General features: G+C 39.7%; 1 protein-coding gene and 1 pseudogene across 1 annotated transcript; both read left to right on the forward strand.

Annotated features, from left to right (window-relative positions):
- Positions 1 to 12,293: 12,293 nt before the first annotated feature.
- LOC139477357 (protein obstructor-E-like) lies at positions 12,294 to 20,460 on the forward strand. Its single transcript, XM_071259909.1, has 4 exons — positions 12,294 to 12,327; positions 18,137 to 18,499; positions 19,186 to 19,242; positions 20,184 to 20,460. Exons 1-4 carry the CDS (start codon positions 12,294 to 12,296, stop codon positions 20,414 to 20,416), a joined length of 687 nt encoding a protein of 228 aa, XP_071116010.1. The 3' UTR covers positions 20,417 to 20,460.
- A 683-nt stretch (positions 20,461 to 21,143) lies between these two features.
- The window catches only part of LOC139477435 (uncharacterized), a 53,154-nt pseudogene continuing 51,962 nt past the window's right edge, over positions 21,144 to 22,335 (forward strand).

Consider the following 22,335-nt stretch of genomic DNA (forward strand, 5'->3'; position numbering starts at 1 on the left):
ACCATCCCAATGCTCGTGGATTTCACCGAAGTGGTAAACGTCTGAGACCTACATCACTTCGGGCTTTCCTCTCACATTAAGCTGACCCGTGTAATAACTGGAATACTGTAAAAAGCGGCGTTTAACCCAACTCACTCACTCACTCACTTAATGTGATATATATTATAGTGATATATTTAATAACGTTTCGATATGCATTTCGAAACTAGAAATACATTGAGACATGATACTATTTACGGAAACAAGAACGGGGCTTCCGCAACCCATGCGTTCCGTAAATGGCGACTAACAGGATCAGGTGGTCAGGCTTGCTGACATGGTTGATGCATGTCATCGTGACCCAGTTGCGTGGATCGATGCTCGTGATGTCAATCACTGGATTGTCCGGTCCAGACTCAGTTATTTACATACCGCCGTCATATAGCTGGAATATTGCTGAATGCGGCTAACAACAAACAAACGGATAACAACTTCCATGTTATCCATAAAAAAGGAATGCCTACATCATGTTTTTGTTTGTTCAAAACACAGTGCGAGAAGTCCATTTGTTGTAAACTGCAGGGCAAAAGAAAGTATACACTTGAAAATTGGATTTGACCCCCAAAATACATACGTTATTAAAATGTTAGTAAGCTTAATAGAACAATCGCCGAAACAAGCGATACGTAAGGTCAAAACCACAGACCCGTGAAGATCCGGGCTAGAAAAGGTTTTCAGCAACCCATGCTTGCCGTAAAAGGTGACTATGCTTGTCGTAAGAGGCGACTAACGGGATCGGGTGGTCAGACTCGCTGACTTTGTTGATACATGTCATCGATCCCAATTGCGTGGATCGATGATTATGATATTAATCACTGGATTGTCTGGTCCAGACTCGATTTATTTACAGACCGCCGTCATTTAGTTGGAATATTGCTGAGTGCGGCGTTAAACAACCAACCAACCAACCAACCAAGCCACAACTGTAATACGGGTATCAAATACGTCACCATCGACTAACCATTTCTTATTGGTTTCATTTTTAGCCACCTTCAATCATTGAACAGTTTGAAGATTTACTAAAATTTCAATCAGGTTTGAAGGTATTTATTAAAGGCGATTCTTTGAATAAGTTTATTCATCAGCATCGTTGGTTTGGAACACACAATCAACGGTATACAACGTCATGAAATAATCATAACATTTTCACAATTCCCGTTGTAAACACATTGAAAAATATATATACAAGTTCAACGTCTGTCAATTGATTTTGGAATCCCTTGTTGTGAGTAAACACCACACACACAACCTGAACACATCACACAAACAGGGCCTGGACAAACCCAAGTCTTTCGGAATGTGAGTTGAAAGGTTAAATGTATGGCTACTCGCTCATTCAAATATTGTCCATGCTGAATGCATCCCCCGGACCGTCTACATGCCGACATTTGATGATGCTTCGTACGGCCACTGACCAATATTGTCAGAACGATCTGTTAGGTGTGAAACAAAATTTGCACAGATTACAAAAGATTTTCTTGCGTAATGTTTTGTTTGGGCGCAGGCTAGGTCAGAATACACATTCTGTTTGCATTGCCACAGATCTGGAATTGACCGAGGTTGAGGGCGTGACATAATAGTGTCCAGCACTCGCATGCAATATGAAAAAGACCAAAGTGCAACGTTTTGTCACAAAAGAACATCATCTGTCGGTATTCGGTTGTTTGGCGTGGATGAGGTGTAGAATTAGTCAGTATAATGGTAAATCACGTCTCCTGCGACAAAAAGAAAGCAAAAAGGCATTTTCTCCAAGAAGCTTTATTATACTGGTACGCGGGGCCAGGATACAATACCCGTGAAGATTCCGGGGTAGAATAGGTCTTCAGCAACCCATGCTTGCCGTAAAAGGCGACTTTGTCTGTCGTAAGAGGCGACTAACGGGATCGGGTGGTCAGGCTCGCTGACTTGGTTGATGCATGTCATCGATCCCAATTGCGTGGATCGATGCTCATGATATTAATCACTGGATTGTCTGGTCCAGACTCGATTATTTACAGACCGCCGTCATATAACTGGAATATATTCTACTTTATGCAGAGTTTTCTATTGGATATGGAAAGGCTTTTGTCGCATTGTTTAGTGAAATTTACTGAGAAAACTATATGGGAAATGTTGGACTTCCGCATTGAAAAACATCTATGTAAGATTTGTAGGTAAGACATTCAGGCAAGAAGTAGAAATAAGAGACCAGTGAGCCCGTCTCATCTGTTTCATTTTCTGCTCTATGCATTACTATTCAGAGTAACAACATATTCTCCCGAAGACTGCAAGACAAGAGGTGTGACTTCATTATTCAAATCGACCGCCTCCGTGGTCTATTGGTAGAGCGTCCGCCCGGAAAGCGGAAGGTCCGGGAGTCGATCACCGGCCGCGTCATACCAAAAGACGTTAAAAGATGGTACTTGTTGTTACCCTGTCTGGCGACCCAGTTTTACCTCACCACTTCATTACTCAAATAGTCAACATTCTCTTTATGTCGAGCAATATTCCAACACCTCCAGACTTAAGTGTCTACATTTCACAACTTTGGAGGTTAAAAAAAAAAATGCTCTTTCTTCCAAGATATCAAAGAGATATCACGGTAGCAACACCGAAGGCTTTAGTGAAGCTTTCAAAAACTTTCATGGAAGACATGTAGAAGGACATTTCCATCAGTGACAAAAATGGTGTCCGAGGCAAGTCCCTATTTTGACTTGTACCATTGTTTTTAGGTGAACAATTGACTTGCCGTTGCGTGTGTTTGTGACGGGTGCCACGGATTGGGCGAACACCCAGTATCATGCAATGGTCTCTGCTTTTAGTGGATATTTCTTATAATTATGGAATATGTTTTATTTTCATATCATTATAGTTAAAAAGCATCTACTCCTCTCGCTAAAAACACGTGTTCGTTTCCCAACATAAAATAACATATCTCTACGTTTGAAGCCATTTTTGGTGTCCCTGTCGCAAGAATATTTCTAAAGCCACTCACCGACTTTTCGTCCATGCGGTCTTGTGAATCATGGCCATGGGTTTGAAAGTTAAGAATAAAGAACTTTGTAAAAAAATCAGTCTTGCCGGTAAAATGTGGTGATAATTGGTGGTAGGCAACGATTATATGTACAAGCATCTTAAAATCTTGCATTTAAGCAGGGCGTTGAGCAGGTAATAGTTCACAGCAATTAGTGTTGTTTTATTTGCGTCTCGTCACCCAACGCTGTTGTTCAACGTTTGTTATGTCAGTTAAAGTCAACACAGATTAACATACTCTTCTCCATGCTGTTTATTTTTTCCAATGGCAAACTGTTAAATAAAACAGCCCGCATTTTCAGACAATTTGTAATTGTAAATTTGCTAACTGCCCAAAGAAAGATGTGTTTGGAATTGTTTTGACATTGACAAGTGTGTTCTTCTGAAACAGAAATATATCACGTTCACTTTAGTCTTAAAATCATTATTCTTTTGACCCATGACATCGACATGGACCTTGTGTCTTTATCTCCGTTTATATGCATATTTCACATTGATATAGGATGATGATTCATATGTAATATGTGTCACACGCAAGATGCAGTACCGTCAGTTATGTGATCACTGTGAAAACTGCATATGATCATAATAACTTTCATAAGCCAATGTAGCAAGCAAACCCTTCCTGGCGATTAAAGTGAGTTGGTTTAAGGCTGCTTTAAATACCATGTTATTTATATCAAACGTCAACGCCAGAGAAAAACCAGTCTTGATTATCCATCGAAGCAAAATAGCGGCGAACATAAGGTGAATAGATCACCCCAAATCAGTAATGCTACCAGGTGATCACGAAAAGGCTAAACATGTCCTGCTCTACCGGTAGCACCCGCCATTCACACAAATTGCATGAACGTATAATTATGTTTGTTATAGAAAACGTACACATTTATTGATAACAACTTCTGGTTTATTGCATCTAGCGACGTTTCAATGTCGATTCTTACACCAAGATGGCGCTTCACTCACTCATTCTGCCATGAATTTGGGAAATACTCGATTTTGATTAGTCAATCAGGGGTATCAAATCGTCTTGGCGTAAAAGACGACTATGCTTGTCGCAAGAGGCGACTAACGGGATCGGGTGGTCAGGCTCGCTGACTTGGTTGATGCATGTCATAGATCCCAATTGCGTGGATCGATGCTCATGACATTTATGACTGGATTGTCTGGTCAAGACTCTATTATTTGCCAACCGCCGTCATAGAGCTGGAATATTGCTGAGTGCGGCGTCCAACAACAAGCCAACCAAACAACCACAACAATCATCTCTGATTGAAACAGCCGATTTGACGACGATAATATCAAATAGAACAAAATTATTTGTTTATCAGTCATTGTCGGAAGGCATTTATAACATAATTATATGAACAATTATAGTTGATAAATTTTCTTTGTTTGCTGTTTAACGCTGCATTCAGCAATAGCCCAGCTATATTGTTAAAAAGAAGATTTGAGGTAACTACAATATTCACAGTATGTGTGGAGAAACGATAGAAATCGACTGAGGGAGTGTATTTCATTTTATGGGGACAACACCGAGCTTGTAATACGGTGGTTTTCCAAACCGACTGAGATGTCATATCTTCAGCGCTGTTGTGCTGGGCTTCCTCATTGATAACACACATGTACAATTTGGGGGTAAGACATTGAGGTAAGGCATCCCCATGAATGCTGACCTCCCTGGACTGTTTCATTATGCATGCGAGACAGAATTTCTATAAGACATTAAGGTGAGGCATCCCCATGAATGCTGACCTCACTGGTCTGTTTCATTATGCATGCGAGACAGAATTTCTATAAGACATTAAGGTAAGGCATCCCCATGAATGCCGACCTCACAGGTCTGTTTCATTATGCATGCGAGACAGAATTTCTATAAGACATTAAGGTAAGGCATCCCCATGAATGCTGACCTCACAGGTCTGTTTCATTACGCATGCGAGGATTGGCAAAGTCATAACACGGAATTTGGCCAAGAAGTTTATATAACTTAAGTTTACGGTATATCGATTTTCTAATATCGTTCAAAAATGTCAAATATCCAGTTCCCGTCCACTGGTTTAACCAACTGAGCTAGAAATAAAAGAGATCAGTGAAACCGCCTGATCTGTTTCATGTTTAGATCTACGTCTATAGATTCTGAGTTACCTAAAAAATATCCACAGGACAAGAGGGTTGTTATTTAGTCCTCCAAAAATGTCTTAGGTGGTAAATAAAACAAAACTTCCGTGTACATCACATAAGAATTGTTTTAAATCCTTCCAGACGTTGTTAACAGTTGTGCATTCTTACTATAAATTGTCAGTGCAAGACAATAACCAGACTAGATTCTATCCGGGGAAACAGATTATTGGCGTAAAGGGCAAAATAGCTGTGAAAGTTGGTTGGTTTGTTGTTTAACGCCGCACTCAGCAATATTCCAGCTATATGACGGCGGTCTGTAAAATAATCGAGTCTGGACCAAACAATCCAGTGATTGACATCATGAGCATCGATCCACGCAATTGGGATCGATGACATGTTTCAACCAAGTCAGCGAGCCTGACCACCCGATCCCGTTAGTCGCCTTTTACGACAAGCATAGTCGCCTTTTACGGGAAGTATGGGTTGCTGAAGACCTATTCTACCCCGGAATCTTCACGGTCTTGAAAGTAATATGAATGCACCACTGGACTATAAATGGACCACTCTTGGCCACTAAATGAGCATGGTATATTTTATATTTTACCATTCCATAGAATGAAGACTTAAGCATAGAGTTCTTGAATATAACATATAAGGTGCTAGAGTGGCTTTGAATGCTGTCCATGGTGAAATAATGCAGACCAATGAAACCGTCTCATCTGTTTCATATTTTCATCTATGCAAAAAGATTCAGAGTGAAAAACACTCTCCACAAGACTGTATGACAAGAAGGATGACTTCAACTTTCCAATAGTCAACTTTCCCTTCATGTCGAGCAATATTCCTGCAGCTATAGCCTTTGGTGTTTACATTTCACAACTTTTGAGGAACAGTGTCACATGCTCTTTCATAAAAGATGTCATCCGACTCTTGCGCATAACGTGTTTGATCAGGGTGGCAACATTTAAGCCATTGTACTTGGTAAAGCCGTCAACAACCTTCCTAGTACACATATGAAAGTGAGTGAGTGAGGTTTTACGCCGCTTTTAGCAATATTCCAGTAATGTGACGGCGGGGGACACCAGAAATGGATTTCACACCTTGTACCCATGTCAGGAATCGAACCCGGGTCTTCGGCGTGACGAGCGAACGCTTTAACCACTAGGCTACCCGGCCGCCCCACATGCGAAAGACAAATTTGACGCTTTAGTGACCAAAATTACGTCTGATGCAATTTCCCTGTTTAGACTATTTGGACCATGCGTTCCTGTACTTATTAAGATGAACATTGACCATTGCGTGTGTTTGTGGCAAAGTTTTCTTTAAATCGTTCTGCGATTCATGCAGTGTATTATGATATAGTTTGTATTAATATTACGTCATATGATAGTGTGACGAGTGAACGCTTTAATCACCAGGCTACCCCACCGCCCCAAAGCCCCGCCATGAAAGGGTTGCATTGATTTTACTTATATCTATACCAACATGGTCTTTTTATCTATCAAACACTGGAATACATCGTACGTGTATTTACTGCACTTGTATACCAGCGTCGCAAGACATGCATTGTTTCTGCTACCAGGAAAGTGGATCCCATCCCTCAAACTGACAAAACAAAATAATCTCGTAAAGTTCTTTCAAGTCTTAAAGACGGGTATAAACCAAAGGTTACACATGTAATAGTATTTTGTTGTTGTATTCAGTACATTTGAAGGTCAGGGATAAGCAAGTATCTTGTTCATTGAATTATACAAATATTACAACATATACTGAGTGTGACGTCCTATGCGAACTGGAAGGCTAAATCCGATGACAAGAGCCGTATGTCAAGGTGGTTTGCAGAGTATCTTGTAAGTATTTCGAGGGCTTGGTTTAGAGAGTGTGTATATGCGAACAAAAGTATGTGACCTTTTAAGCAACAAAGCCATAAAACTTGACATTCACTTCTATAGACAAAAGCATACTTTGCTTCAGGCACACAAGGTGAATGTACAAAAAAATACCCGTCAAAGCGCTTTCTGGGACGAACCGTAAACACCAGTTTGCCACCTAGACACAAAGAATGTGGAAGGACAATCCCAATGCCAGCACAACCCTGAAGACCCCGTTAGCCCCACCAACGCCGAGGTCGATAAGAGCTTAAGCTGGTCCTCTAGGCGGCGAGGGGTTCTGTATTGACTGGGTGGAGGCTATTTGGAGGAGTTTCGGACAACATACAGAAATGGTTTTACAAAGATTTGTAAATGTCCTGAAGACAATTCAATACTTCTCCCACGAAAGCTATACGTTCAAAAGCATTACAGATTCAGATCAACATTATGATGACACAGCTGTACAAATTGGTACTTTGGTTGCTATGTAAATACGTGAGACAGCTTGCACCGAATTATAGCTCACTAGTTTTAAAAGACTAGTACGAAGACATTGGTTGGGAAGCCTTTTAGGGCCATTTGTTTGTTTTTTAAATTTCGATACTATCTTGAAATTTCAAGATACTAAGTTGATATTTCAAGAAACAAAGTTGAAATTTCAAGATAGTATCTTGAAATTTCAACTTCTATATCTTGAAATTTCAACTTAGTACCTTGAAATTTCAAGATAGTATCGAAATTGTTTTTTTTTAAAACAAATGGCCCTAAAAGGCTTCCGTACATTTTATGAAAATGGAAATGTTTTGTCGCTTTAAGTTACCTACACACATCTCTTAACTGTAATAGGGGGCACGGGTGGCCCAGTCGTCTAAGGCGCCGCGATTCGCTGTGCAGAGTTGCGTCCCTTGGGCACGCCAGAAACCTATGATTGTGGATTCGAATCCCGGTTCGCCCCGATTATGTTTCTAGGTTTGTCAGGGCCATACCCGTGCTCGTGGGTTTCACCGAAGTGGTAAACGTCTGAGACCTACATCACTTCGGGCTTTCCTCTCACATTAAGCTGACACGCCGTGATGTAACTGGAATAATGTTAAAAGTGGCGTTACACCCAACTCACTCACTCACTTAACTGTAATATATCATGCACGTTTTTTTCTGTTGAAATCAAGACAACAGCTCGAGAAAATATTATTGCTCAACAATTGTCACAGACACCACCGTCTACACATGTGCAATCGAAACAATTTATAAAGCGTTTGTTGGTGCATGATTAAGATTTACCCCATCACTGTCAACACATCTCCACGCAGTTCTATTGATGTGTTTGGCTCGTTTATCTTAGCCAACGAGACAGAAACCAAGAATACACTCTAATTTCTATAACACACTTTTCAAGAATGTGCAATATTTACCCAGTGCCACACGAAGACCTGTTGTAGGAGACATGCTTAATGAGATAAACCAACGTCAACTGGCAGCTTCAGCTCGGGTTTGTGCTCAACTGTATTCTCAGACAATATTGGGAAATTTTGAAAAAAATAAGCAAACATTATCTGTCTGTTAAATGCGAAACACTGATGTAAAATGCCACACAAGACGCTGACAAGACGTTTGATGTGAAACTTCAAGAAAATACTGAAAATGTCCGATTCTCTCTTTTGTCTGCATACTTTCATTCTACACGCAATGAATTTAACGTGGACATATTCGTGCTTTTATCTACAATTTCTTTCAACCCGTGTCTTTTGTGAGTTACGACTAAACTATAAAAAAATAAACACTCATGTCTGACGGTGCCTAAAAATGATACAAACAAGGAATGGTTATTCGACGGTGATGTATTTTATACTGGTATCATAGTTGTGTTTTGGACCTTAAGGTCGTAGTCTTTCAGCACCTGTTTTCATCTTGGTTACGCTTTGATAACGTTTGTAGTTTTGTTCATCAAATCCATTTTTTAAGTGTATATGCCAGACAGTTTACGACAAATGGACTCAAGAAAGACTGCCCGCCATAGTATTTTGTACACTATACTATGATGAAAACATTCAACTTTTTTGATGACGTGAAAATTGTTATTCATAAAAAGTTTGTTTTCTTGTATTTCTAGTTTCTAAAAGCACATTAAAGACTTAATTATACTATCATATATAATACACATGTAATGTTTTATACAATTTGATTTCTACGACAATTTAAGAAATATCGTGAATGTGACGTTTAATATTTTGCAATGTACACTTAGAAACCTATCGTAGGAACCACATGAAATCACCATGACGTATAAACAGTTGATAATGGGAACATCAAAGTCAAAGTCAAATAACATAATCCACAAAGACGATGGACATTCCGGTTCAACAAATAATGCAAAGACAGCAAAAAGTCAAACGAAAAAAATAACAATATAAGACTATTCTCGGAGAGTGTTCTTCATTTAATACATGGGCTTTTCGGACTCCTTAACGTTTTTAAATACACAAGCAGACACAATCTCCATACATTTGCAAAATGAAGCTTTGGAGGACCCATGAACACTCTCACGCAAAAATATCAGTCTTTTCTCGTCACGTTTCGGAGATACTTGTATTCAGTCCGCAGTCTTAATCTTTGTGTTTGTCATGGCTTGGGTCCTGTTGTTCGGCTAGCAATCGTACATTGTGTTTTTGTTCATCCTTTTATCTTAGCAATTTGCTTCCGAAAGCCTGATGCTTTTTGTTGGTTTTCAAACATATTATTATCTTAATTAATGGACAGGAAGAGTGATTTGAGAAGCCGTGAACATTTATCTCCAAACACAACGTCTGTGTGCATTGTGGTTAGAGCCACAACATGGCACATCCATGTTTGAGAATCCAGATGATTTTTTAAGACCCAGTTTCCTTCAGAACTAACAAACAAGAAGACACAAAAAGATATGACTATAACTAATTTCTAGTGAATATACTATAAGCATAATTTTGCTTTATTTTTTTATTGTATCAACCAATATATATTTGCATCAACATATTTGAACTCATCTTTATAATTGTATTGTTGATATTTCTGAGTCTCATTTTGGTAAGACGACTGGTTTTACCAAACAAAGCAATCTATATATCTCGATATAACGTTAATATATGTTTTCTGGCTATTCGATTTAAAAGGGGGGCCAGTCGTCTAAGGCGCCGCAATTCGCTGTGCGGAGTTGAGTCCCTTACGCACGCAAGAAACCTATGAGTGTGTTGTTCGAATCCCGGTTCTTCAAGATGGTTTGACAGCACCATACCGTGTTCGTTGGTTCATCCAAAGAATTAAATGTCTGAGACTAGCATCACTTACGGATTTCCTCCCACATTAAGCAGACATGACGTGATATTAATACTCTTCAAAGCGGCGTTAAACCCAACTCACTCACTATTCGTTTTAAACGTGTGAATACATATTGAGTTCATGTTATCATTTATCTACGTTCTATGACGCCGGAATATAACTGGAATACTGTTCAAAGCGGCGTTAAACCCAACTCACTCACTCCATGTCATAATAGATATGATCATACAACCAAATGTATTGGGCACCTTATGTCATTATAAATAATATGTATAAACGCAATATTAGGGATTATTCTAAAAATTCAAGCTGCATCACCTACACATTCCTTTAACAGACAATGGACATTAATAACATATTTGAATTTAATATGTTTTAAGTATCAAATTGTTGCAGCGTTTGTCGCGTAACCTTGAAACCTGCGAGTCGTAGGTGCACAGAGTGTTAAAATATCTTACAATGTGATGTTTGGCAGAATACCTGGCCACGAAATTCATAGCAATGTGTACATATCTGTTTCTAATCTCTGTAACGCTGACTTCATCATGTAGACTCCTGTCAGAAGACCAAGTGGCCCTTCGTTTCTCACGACTGGGATATTTGTAATGATGATTAAATGCATTTATAGAGAAAATCTGTTTGGCGGTGTACATGTAGATGGTGTCAGCTTGCACATTATTTATTCCTAAATCCCTGCCCTTCAATACAGGAAGTCAACAGGGCGAACATTTACCTCCGACGTTATTTCGTCTCACTTTTTGGTGAAGTGCATATTTGCCATTTTGTCAGATCGTTCAGTCATGTTTGATTGGAAAAGTTTTCCTCCAACAATGGTGTTTTATAATGTCAACAAAACATTTCAATTTCAATGCCATCTATGAAAAAACCTGTTAGAAACATAACAAACTTGGGCGACACTTTGAAGGCAAAGGAGAGAACGTGGATGGTTTTGTTCAAACACAAATGTGTGCATACAAATATTATTTAACTTGTCACTTCACACGGAACGATGAATTCGATACATTTTGAAGAAAGATTGTTCTTTTTATTCCTTGTTGGCAGATATTTTTTTAATTTGCCATCATTTCTTTTCATCAATGGATAACATTCACAAAAACATTTCAAATTTGTCCTGTTTACTATTTCTAAATATTACATGCAAATATAGGTCCAACGAAACTTCTTGACGAAAATGACACATCAATACGTGTTGTGGCGTCTCCGTTGAGTTCCAAGCCATTCTACCGACGAATGATGAGTGAGCCTTGTAGGACGATGCAAATATTAATGCGGGATATTGTCAGCTGTGGAAAAAGGGGAGGGAGTCACACTTCGGCCAGCCATTGCAAATATGTATCCAGCAGGTGGATTAGCAAACAAGCAGTGGGCAAAATAACCAAAGCCAGTCATAAATACACCAGAGTCTGCAATTAGTCCGTCGAGCAAACCTTTTTAAATTTATGCACAATGGTAAAATATGACACCTATTCATTCAGGTTTACAAACAATCCGTTTTCAGTTTGCTGTGAACATGCCCCCGACAACTCATGGTTATTTTTGTAAGCTGGGACGAGACGCAATCCGAAACAAGATTCTCAACTCTGGTCCCACAAACGGAGCGAGTTGATACAATATTCTCGTAATGTTAGCTTTACCCGTTAAATGAGGATTTTGTACTTGACAAGACGGATAACATAGTGACGACAAACGTGCTGCACCAAAGGTGGCTTTTTTTCCCCCCTTTCGTCCAATGAAAATCCGTGATGCATATTCCGACTGCGACTGCGCACAGCTAGCGTCCTCTGTCATGTTAGCTTTCCCAAAATAAAAAGTCGCCGAGGACTGGGTATTTAAGCAATTGACTCCAGGTGGGAATCATTGTCATAGCCCCTTGTCACAGAGAACGGTCAGAGCCCAGGACCTACTGCAGTAATTATGGGCGTCTCATTCACTTTGGTTGTCCTATCAGGTGAGTGGGTTGGCTGTTGCCTTCAACTTTGTGGCTTCTTCTGGATGCTTTGTACGAGAAGATGGCATAACTCTTTTTATTTTATTCTCTTCTCTATTATGTCCGCTTATTGAAATATGTTTCGGCAGACAATTGGCAGGGATTATTCTCCGACGAAATTTTATATTTATTCCTCTAACATGACAAATATACATATGTTTTTTCGGTTGTCATTTGTATTGATACATCAGGATGAGTTTAGGAGCAAATTATGTACTGGATGCTTTGTACAAGGTGATGGTATAACTCTTATTGTTATTCTTGCATAAAAAATGTTTTTTGGTTGTCAAGTGAATTGCTACATGAGGATGGGGCCAGTAGGATGCTCAGTACAAGGAGATGTTATAGCTCTTCTTATTATTCTTGCGTGAAAAATGCCCACTTGTTTTTTGGTTGTCAACTGTATTGCTACATGAGGATGGTTTTAGTAAGATGCTAAGTACAAGGAGTTAGCATAGCTCTTTTTTTTCCGACATGAATATGTCTTTATGTTTTTCGGTTGTTATCTGTATTGCACTATTTTTGCCTTTTATACCCAATGGAATGCGTTTCAACAGACTGTTTATTCTCTGGCGTTGAGTGATATGTCGGGTGAAGTTTTCTACTGGATGCTTAGTACGGGGAAAAATTCCTATTTTGAAAAAGTCTTCTGTCTCCTTTGTACTTGAAGATAAGATATTGTCATATCTGTACTCATTTGCCAAACTTGTGGTGTTGGCCAATTGTCGTCATATTTCTCAGTTGTCATGTTCATTGTCAGATCAGGGTTGTCATTGACATAAAAGAATATTATTGCAGCTGATTTCCTTTTGTCAGTGTGAAGACAATTTCTGGCGCCTCCCGTCGTGATATTTCTTGAATATTGCTAAAAGCGGCGTAAAACCATACTCACTCACTCCTTTCGTCAATATATTGGTAAAGATTTTTAAAATATCGACTAAATTTGACAAATATGTTGCTCTTGCCGAAGTATATATGTACCAAGTGACTACTTCAGAACAATATATGTTTGCATTGTTGTGGTTTTGATATATCGTCGGATCATAGCTTTTCGGACAACATACGTTTTCGGACGGCAATGTTTATCGCAATAACTCGCGCTATAACGGGGGGTGTAGCATCAGACAGACATTGTAAATACTCAGATGATAGCTTGTTTCAAGAGAAAGTTGTCTAAGGGACAGTTTAAGAGAAAGTGAATGAGATGTTTTACAGTTGTTTGTGTGATAAGAGAGAAAACTACGAATGTTTCTTAAGCGTCCGAAAACACATAACACGGGACAGAGATGTGTCTATATCTATCTGCAGGGTAGTCATTATATCTGGCTTTGAATAGAAAGGCTAGACATATATGTTGCGTATTCGATAAAACAATTCTGGCCGGATAAAGTTTGTAGAAAGTTACGCTTAAATAGTAACATGTCATCAAAACCTGCACAGGGTATTCACAAGGAAATATTCTTTGACAGAGCGTTTTGGGACTTTTGGGAACTTTTCACCAATGTTATATGTTTCATTCATAAACATGCATTTAAACTATATCTAATAATGTAACGTCAGTGAAAAGAATACGTTCAACAGCATATCTATATCAGAGGTTGTTTTTTGTAGAGACATTACTTGTGGCTAAAAGGATATGTCACTGTAACAGACATGTTTGTGTCGAGTATCAATTTTTGACGGTCATTCTTAGAAGTTGACGGATGACAAAGTGGTCAAAATCTACTATCACTATTAGATGGTAATTCATGGACGAACGCACATGACAGTCGCAATTGCTTGTGGCAGAGATTTTTATTATGAAAATGGAAATGTTTTGTCGCTTTAAGTTACGTACACATATCTCTTAACTGTAATAGGGGGCACGGTTGGCCCAGTCGTCTAAGGCGCCGCGATTCGCTGTGCAGATTTGCGTCCCTTGGGCTCGCCAGAAACCCATTATTGTGGGTTCGAGTCCCGAGTCGCCCCGATAATGTTTCTAGGTTTGTCAGCACCATAACCCTGCTCGTGGGTTTCACCGAAGTGGTAAACGTCTGAGACCTGCATCACTTCAGGCTGTCCTCCCACATTAAACTGACACGCCGCGATATGACTGGAATACTGTTGAAAGAGGCGTTAAACCCAACCCACTCACTCCAAAACGATATCCTATATCCTATGGTATGTCACTTTGTGAAAAAGACCGAATCGTGCCTCATTTCATGTTTACCATATCTACATTTAATGTGTGTATATTTGCAGCTTTATCTGAGTAAACTTTATTCAATGAGTCGATTAACGATAAATCAATCTGCCAGTGCTGGGTGAACGTTATTTACTGATAACAAGTATGTCCTTCGTTTTCAACAAGATGAGCGAGACAGTCAGTAATATGTTCCACCTGCGGGAACAAACAAATGATTTAAAACTTTACCAGCGATTTGCGCCGTCAAGGTACGACGTCATTAAATCTTTACCGGAGCCACTCCGTCCCCAGTTGTGACGTCACTTAACAGCACGGTGGCTTCAACATTGATCTATAGGGTAGATTATGTAATGTTAACATGATACTAACCTACCCATGCATGCATTGCAATGAAATTCCTGTTCTGAAAAAAATATAATAATGTTAATATTTTTATGTCGCATGAGTGAGTGAGTATGGTTATACGCCGCTTTTAGCAATATTCCAGCAATATCACGGCGGGGGACACCAGAAATGGGTTTCACACATTGTACCCATGTCGGGAATCGAACCCGAGGCTTCGGCGTGACGAGCGAACGCTTTAACCACTAGGCTACCGACCGCCCCTTTATGTCGCAAGAAAGGGCAATATAAACTGCCAATGCACGAGAATAATCAGTCTCGATTATCCGTCGAAACAGATTCCATTTCGTGTAAAGGGGGAAATAACTGTGAAAATTACATATATATGATTGGACAATTCACACTTCAGAAACTATAAATTTACGAATTCATGACGAATACCACTCCTGTGTTTCTATGTTGTAAATGCTGCAGTAACTTCAAGAGCGTCATACACTTTTTGCTCAAACGCTGTTTTATCAGAGTCAAACAATTCAAGGCCTTAGTAAATGTTTCAAAATGTTTAATGAAAGGACAATATCCAAATTGATGCGACCCGTTAAGATCCGGGGTAGAATAGGTCTTCAACAACCCATGCTTGCCGTAACGGGCAACTATGCTTGTCGTAAGATGCGACAAGCGAGATCGGGTGGTCAGGCTCGCTGACTTGGTTGATGCATGTCATCGATCCCAGTTGCGTGGATCGATGCTCAGGATATCAATCACTGGACTGTCTGGTCCAGACTCGATTATTTACAGACCTGCCGTCATATAGCCTGAATATTGCTGAGTGCGGCGTTAAATAACCAACCAACCAAATTTGACGCATCACGAACAAAACTGAAGTCCGATGCAACGCCCTGCTTTTACCTTACCATATGTTCTCGTGTTTTGATTCGTGTGTTTGATTCATAACACATGGTTATTATTATAATAAAATTGGAATCGTAAAATTGGCTCTAATGATATTTGATGATTATGGAAATTATTTTGTCGCTTTTTATATACCCAGATCGGTGGTTGCAGTCGTAGTAAAAGTGTATAATTTTCCGCCTATCATTGAATCAGGATTCACATACAGTAAACTACGGTTATAACGAACTCAAAGGGACAACTAATTTTAGTTCGTTATAACCCTAGTCCGTTATAAGCATATATACAGCATAACTACAGCAGGGACAAAAAAGTAAGTTCGTTATATCCGTCAGTTCGTTATAAGCGTGTTCGTTATAACCGTAGTTTACTGTAATTACTTATCTGTACATATGTATACTACCAACTACCCACAACACATGTTCATGATGCTATTATCACGGTACACGGACAGAACTCATTCAATTTGTATTCTCAGCTCCCCGAGGAGTACAATTCCTTCAACAACCATGCCATGTGTGGGACAGGTGGCCTAAGGACACTTTACCAGCAAATATGTCACTCGAATTCGAACTGTTGTTAACTGGTGGATCGTCAGGGTTAATTCTTAGAGGGAACGTGTCTGAGACAGTTAGTTTAAATATTGAGTTTGCTAGTTTCCCTCGGCACGGAAAAAGACCTGCAAGAGCATCTTCATCTGACACCTTCCATGAACCAGCTCACTGACAGATGGCTAACATCTCCGTCGTTTTTCTAGAGTAGCCGGTTAGACTCAAATATCAACTACCAACGATATTCTGAAATCAAAGACAAGTCATGTTCTTGAAGGATTGTGTAAAGTTTCAAAACACTTCTGGTTTTCGGAGTTAACTGTGCAAACACTGCCAGATCGCATACATGACTTTCGCTAACAAAACACGCTTTGTCAAAGATACTACAAACACAAGGGCATGGGGAAAAAATGACGGCGCTCTAATGTGAACAAACAAGGGGATCTGTGTGCATTGTTTCTCAAAAAGAGGAATGCGTTACTGTCAATGTGATCTCTCTGGATGGAAATGCCTTTGAAGTTACCTTCTGTATTAGGGTTAGATACTTCCAAATATTAAAACGTGCAACTGTCATCATCTTACCACAGAGTACTCTACTGACGTCACAGTTAATGCTTTTGTATTCTTCTTACACACTACATAGGGTAAGGATGGTCCAAGGCCAGGGATTAGTAGCTCAATGATGTCATAAATAATAGCTTAAGTGTATTTTTTCTTGAGAACTATGACTACTAGTAAACCGTGACAAATCAGGGCAGAACATTATGATTGTGAGCCAATTCTTTTTGATGATTCTGTTTTTTAACGGAGGGGCGGATAAGGTAGTCAATTTGTTACATTGTGCAGGTTCGATTCCCAACTTGGGTACAAAGTGTGAAGCCCATTTCTGGTTCCCAAGCTGTGTTGACATATTACTGAAAACTGCAGGAAACCAAACTCACTGGTTCTCTATTTTGAAAAAAAACGAACTATTTTCTTATTGGAATATTGATAATATGCCCATAAATTGGTTTAATATATAGTAAAATATATTATAATGCTATGGATGTAGTTCTTCTTCGATACCGATTTATGTATTGATGGATACTATGCTAAAATGTTATCGGTTTCTTATGGGCCTGTTGAAAGTACCCGATCATGGGACCCAATCTCTTATTGCGGCAGCAGGTAGAAATGCACATTTAATTGTACATCATCGCTTATCGTATTATCGGTCTATCATTAAAGATGTAATGGATGTGAATGTAAATATAACCATTCTGTTGATTGGTCAACAGAATCCTGTCTCGTAGAGTTCTGGTTACAAGACGACATATCACATTCACGAAGCTATTCTCTTTTATTGTTGGGAGCGCATGTTTGTTTGTTTGTTTGTTTGTTGTTTAACGCCGCACTCAGCAATATTCCAGCTATATGACGGCGGTCTGTAAATAATCGAGTCTGGACCAGACAATCCAGTGATTGACATCATGAACATCGATCCACGCAATTTGGATACGATGACATGCATCAACCAAGTCAGCGAGCCTGACCACCCGATCCCGTTAGTCACCTCTTACGACAAGCTGGGTTGCTGAAGACCTATTCCACCCCGGATCTTCACGGGTCGGGGGCGTATGTGCTCCAGTGGATTATGATGCCACACCTTGCTGTTCAGAGTTGCGTCCCTTCCTATCTGTAAGGATCTGCAACTTTTTTTGTTTTCCCATATAAACTTACATTCCGTATAACTGACATACTTTTGGCACGTTGAAACTAATCCTGGCATCTTTCCTTTCAGGCCTTCTGGGTTTCTCACTAGCGTTCAACTGCCCAGAATCCGATGGCCACTTCCAGCATGAGACCCGATGCGATATGTACTACTGGTGTGTCGCCGCTGTCCCGCACGTCAGCCATTGCCCACCCGGCTCCTTCTTCAGCACCATCACCAACTTCTGCAACTGGCCCTACGCCGTGTCTGGATGTAGCGATGACGGAGCAAGGACTGATGTAGGAGGTGGTGGATGGAGTCAGCCTCAGCCCCAGCCTCAGCCTCCCCAACAGCAACCACGTCAGCCTCCTCAGCATCTCAACAGCTGGGAGCAGGACAACCACAGGTGGAACGACCAGGGCTGGGACAGCTACATGGCCAAGGCTTTGACAGGTCAGTTCAAATCTTTTTTTTCATTTTTGAGTGAACCGTAATTAACACAGCGAAATTGTCATGAGATAGCATTCAGTCAACCCCGGAGTACTTTACTCGGAGAGAGCAAATATTTGTCTCCAATGAACCCAATTCAGAAACAAAATATAATTTCTAGTTGTTTCTAATATTTGGGGCGGTCAGGTAGCCTATTGTTTAAAGCGTACGCTCGTCACGCTGAAGATCCGGGTTCGATTCCCGACATGAGTACAATGCGTGAAGCCCATTTCTGGTGTCCCCCGCCGTGATATTGCTGGAATATTGCTAAAAGCGGCGTAAAATCAAACTCACTCACTATTTCTAATATTTATTTAGTATTTATTTTATTATTATTTATCATTGTTAGTCAACTTCGAATGTAATTAAGTCGGATATAGCGAATTTATGGTTACAAACCAAATTCTGATTTCTAGGAGTACCAGATAAATCGTCATCGACTTTGACTTTATACTGTAGTTTGCAATTTTGTCTCTTTGCACTCTTTAAATTACTTTACTAATTTCTGTTCAGGAATGATTTGTGTGGGTTTTGTAAAAACGTTTATCATGGAAAATACTAGAAATATGAAGGAATGTGGGGTTATCAAATCTATTATACTGTCATATTCGAATATGTACAGGAATTTATTTCTCAATTTTATTCTGAAGGTGCTCTATCAAAGGTCAAGACAAGTGGAAGACAAAAGCGTGAAGCTGCCATGAAAGGTTAGTGCCTGTGTGAATGTTGCTTAACGTTGACCAGCCTCTGCGTGTGTTTGTGACGAGTGCCACGAGTAGGGCAGAGAACGCACACCTTTTCGCGAACTATAGGAAAGTGATTCATGACCATGTTCATGATATAGTCAGAATCGTACGCCGTGATATAACTGGAATACTGTTAAAAGCGGCGTTAAACCCAACTCAGTCACTCACTCACTCACTCGTCGTACAATGGATATTTCAGCAGATATTTCCTATGTATAATATTATTATTATATTTCTTATTATTATAACAAACATATCACCTTTCAGAATAAGAATCACTATGCTATTCAACGTTTGCATCAAAATTGCATTTGCACCAATCTGAGTCAGTGAATGTTGTGGTTAGACGCAATGTGTATGATAGCGGCGCATCAATAAATACTTATTGACCAGATCCTTCAATGGTTGGTAGCATCAGAAACAGTCGTGTGGTAACGATACATACAACCATCCAAGCAGTCACACCTTGTGACCAATCTTCAGTTTGGTCCACTCGGGATTGTAACCGGGCTACACAAATCTGTCATTCGTATCCATTCGTATCCTTAAAGCGACAAGGTGAGCGTATCCGCCACAAACACATGCAAAGGCAAGTCAATTCTTCACCTGAAAAAACACGGGAACATATGGTACAAGTCAAAATAGACAATTGCATTGGCCATCATTTTTGTCACTGATGCATCAAATTTGGAAATGTCCTCCACATGTCTACCATAAAACTTGTGGAAAGCTTTGCTGAAGCCTTGAATGTTGTAACCTTGATCAAACAACTTCTGAGCAACGGTCATATGACGCTTTTAGAAATCTCTGAAGTGACGTTACACAAACCATTTTCCAAATAGTTCATTTGATGTCAAAGTATTGTTGATGAAGATGTCAGTGCATACTTTTCTACTTCTCAGCAGTGGCATACCAAGGATTTGATATCTGTGGAGGAGATGATGGCTACTTCAGACACGCCGATGACTGTACCATGTACTGGTGGTGCATCAATGGTATCCCTCGCATTCAGATGTGTCAGGGGGGACTCTTCTTTGACCCTGTCATCCGTCGCTGCTCCTGGGCCAAATCTGTATCTGACTGCAGCTTTGATGGAAAAAGAACCCTTCCATATAAGAGTAAAAGTATGCAATAAGTTGATCCGCAATATTTTCAAGGGAAAGAAAACAGCCTAAATCATTGTCCCCGATTCTAATACTTTACACCCAGAGCAAAATTGACAATTTGTCGATTTGTGTAATCGAGATGTACTACCTCAAGATCGTATGAAGCATCTGAGATCTCTACAATGTCACGAGAAGCCGTTTTCTTTACTCTTCTTGTCTCATGTCCGTGTAATAGGACGTTGTCTCTTACAAGTCAATGTAACGTCAATCATTTGTAGATCACAGTATTATCCATATAACCTCAAAGCCTTTACTTTAATTTTAAAAGGCGAAACTACGCTGTACATTGAAAATAGATGTATTTCACTCTCATGTTTCAAATAAAACAAGACAGCTGATACAGTGAGTCTTTTATTGAATGAAATACTAACATTTTACTAACACTCGTACTCGTTCAAATTGAGAGAGCATCCTTTGACCTGTAGATGTCATTGACGTTGCTTTGACTTAACCTTGAAATAACAGTGACCATTCTAATGTTGCATAGTCAGCATATTTGTATTTTCATGTTTTCATTTGACATGAATTTCGAAAATGGATTATGTCAATACATTATAAAACTAATTGCGTATATGTCATACAACTGTCACTTTATTCAAAGTTAAATGAAGGCTAACGAAGATGGAGCATATATCAAGGCAAGCATATGACTGTCAATGCTTGTACGACCGGAGCGGATAATGGATTACCATATTATTATGTGAACTGGATTCTATCCTGATTTTTCATTTGACAGGTTCACATGAATTAGCAAGACATAAGCGAAGCATCGTTAAAGGTAATCTCTTTTGTGAAACTGCACAATGCAAATAGGTGAAGGAAGGTATTGGCTATTCACTGGATCAGGTCGTTGTGCTGCACACTGTGTTTGGTTGCTTTTCACGACATGGATATATATTTACGCACTTTGTTATTAGTTTAGATCCACGCTTTTCACACGCAAAATATCACCACCTAGCCTGCAGTAATTATTTGATGCACATGATTTCACAAGCTCCAATGCCTTTTCATTGTCCACCATTGTTACTTGGATCTGAGCGCAACCCATTTCACACGGGAGAAGGCGAACATTGGCAGGCCCTTGTGTTGCACTGTACCATCGAGTGCGTGCGTGCGTGCGTGCGTGCGTGCGTGCGTGTGTGTGCTTATGTTTATGATCGCTGGATGGAATGGGCTTGTAGAAACAGCGACATGAACTGCAGAAGATGCATAGTTGATGATGTTGCGGCAGATGCTTGGATGGGAGTTAGACATTACTATCTATCTGCAAATTGTGATGGGGAGGTAATAGAGGTCGTTTTGTCTGCTGCTTCTTTTGTATGGGTCACAGATGGTATGGAAGATTGTTTAATACAAAACAGGTGACGCGTATATTAAGTTGTATTTTTTTATTCTGTCACTCTCAATTTACCTGAGATTAGGCAAACAAGAAGATTTCATGAATTTGTCACTCTTGCAAGATAAACTCTTGTACGCCTTTTCTTAGAATACAGCAATACGCAGTTCTGCATGAAGTGTTTACTGTTACTCCTCAAAAAGGGACACTTCCGTCCCCTTGACCTGACCTTTGTAAGCGATAAGTACTTTCTTATTACTTTAGATCCACCCATTTCGCACGCAATAATACCTGATTTCACAGGCGCCGATGTATTTTAATTATCCCACATGATAACTTGGACCTTAGTTCTGAATTAATAGCGTTTACCGTTAATCCTCCAATATGGGCTGAAGTGTACTCTTGACCTGTCATTATAAGCGAGCGCCCAATTCAAAGAAAGCCGTTCCATGGTTGCATGTCATAATTAACAAACAACAATAAGTGGTGAAAACAATATTGTATTAAATCAAGGGCTGTAATTATCGTACCATTCCTCGGAATCCCCCGTCC

Source organism: Haliotis cracherodii, unplaced genomic scaffold (assembly GCF_022045235.1).
Source record: "Haliotis cracherodii isolate W230 unplaced genomic scaffold, xgHalCrac1.p SCAF_33, whole genome shotgun sequence".
In the NCBI taxonomy this organism is placed as follows: domain Eukaryota; kingdom Metazoa; phylum Mollusca; class Gastropoda; order Lepetellida; family Haliotidae; genus Haliotis; species Haliotis cracherodii.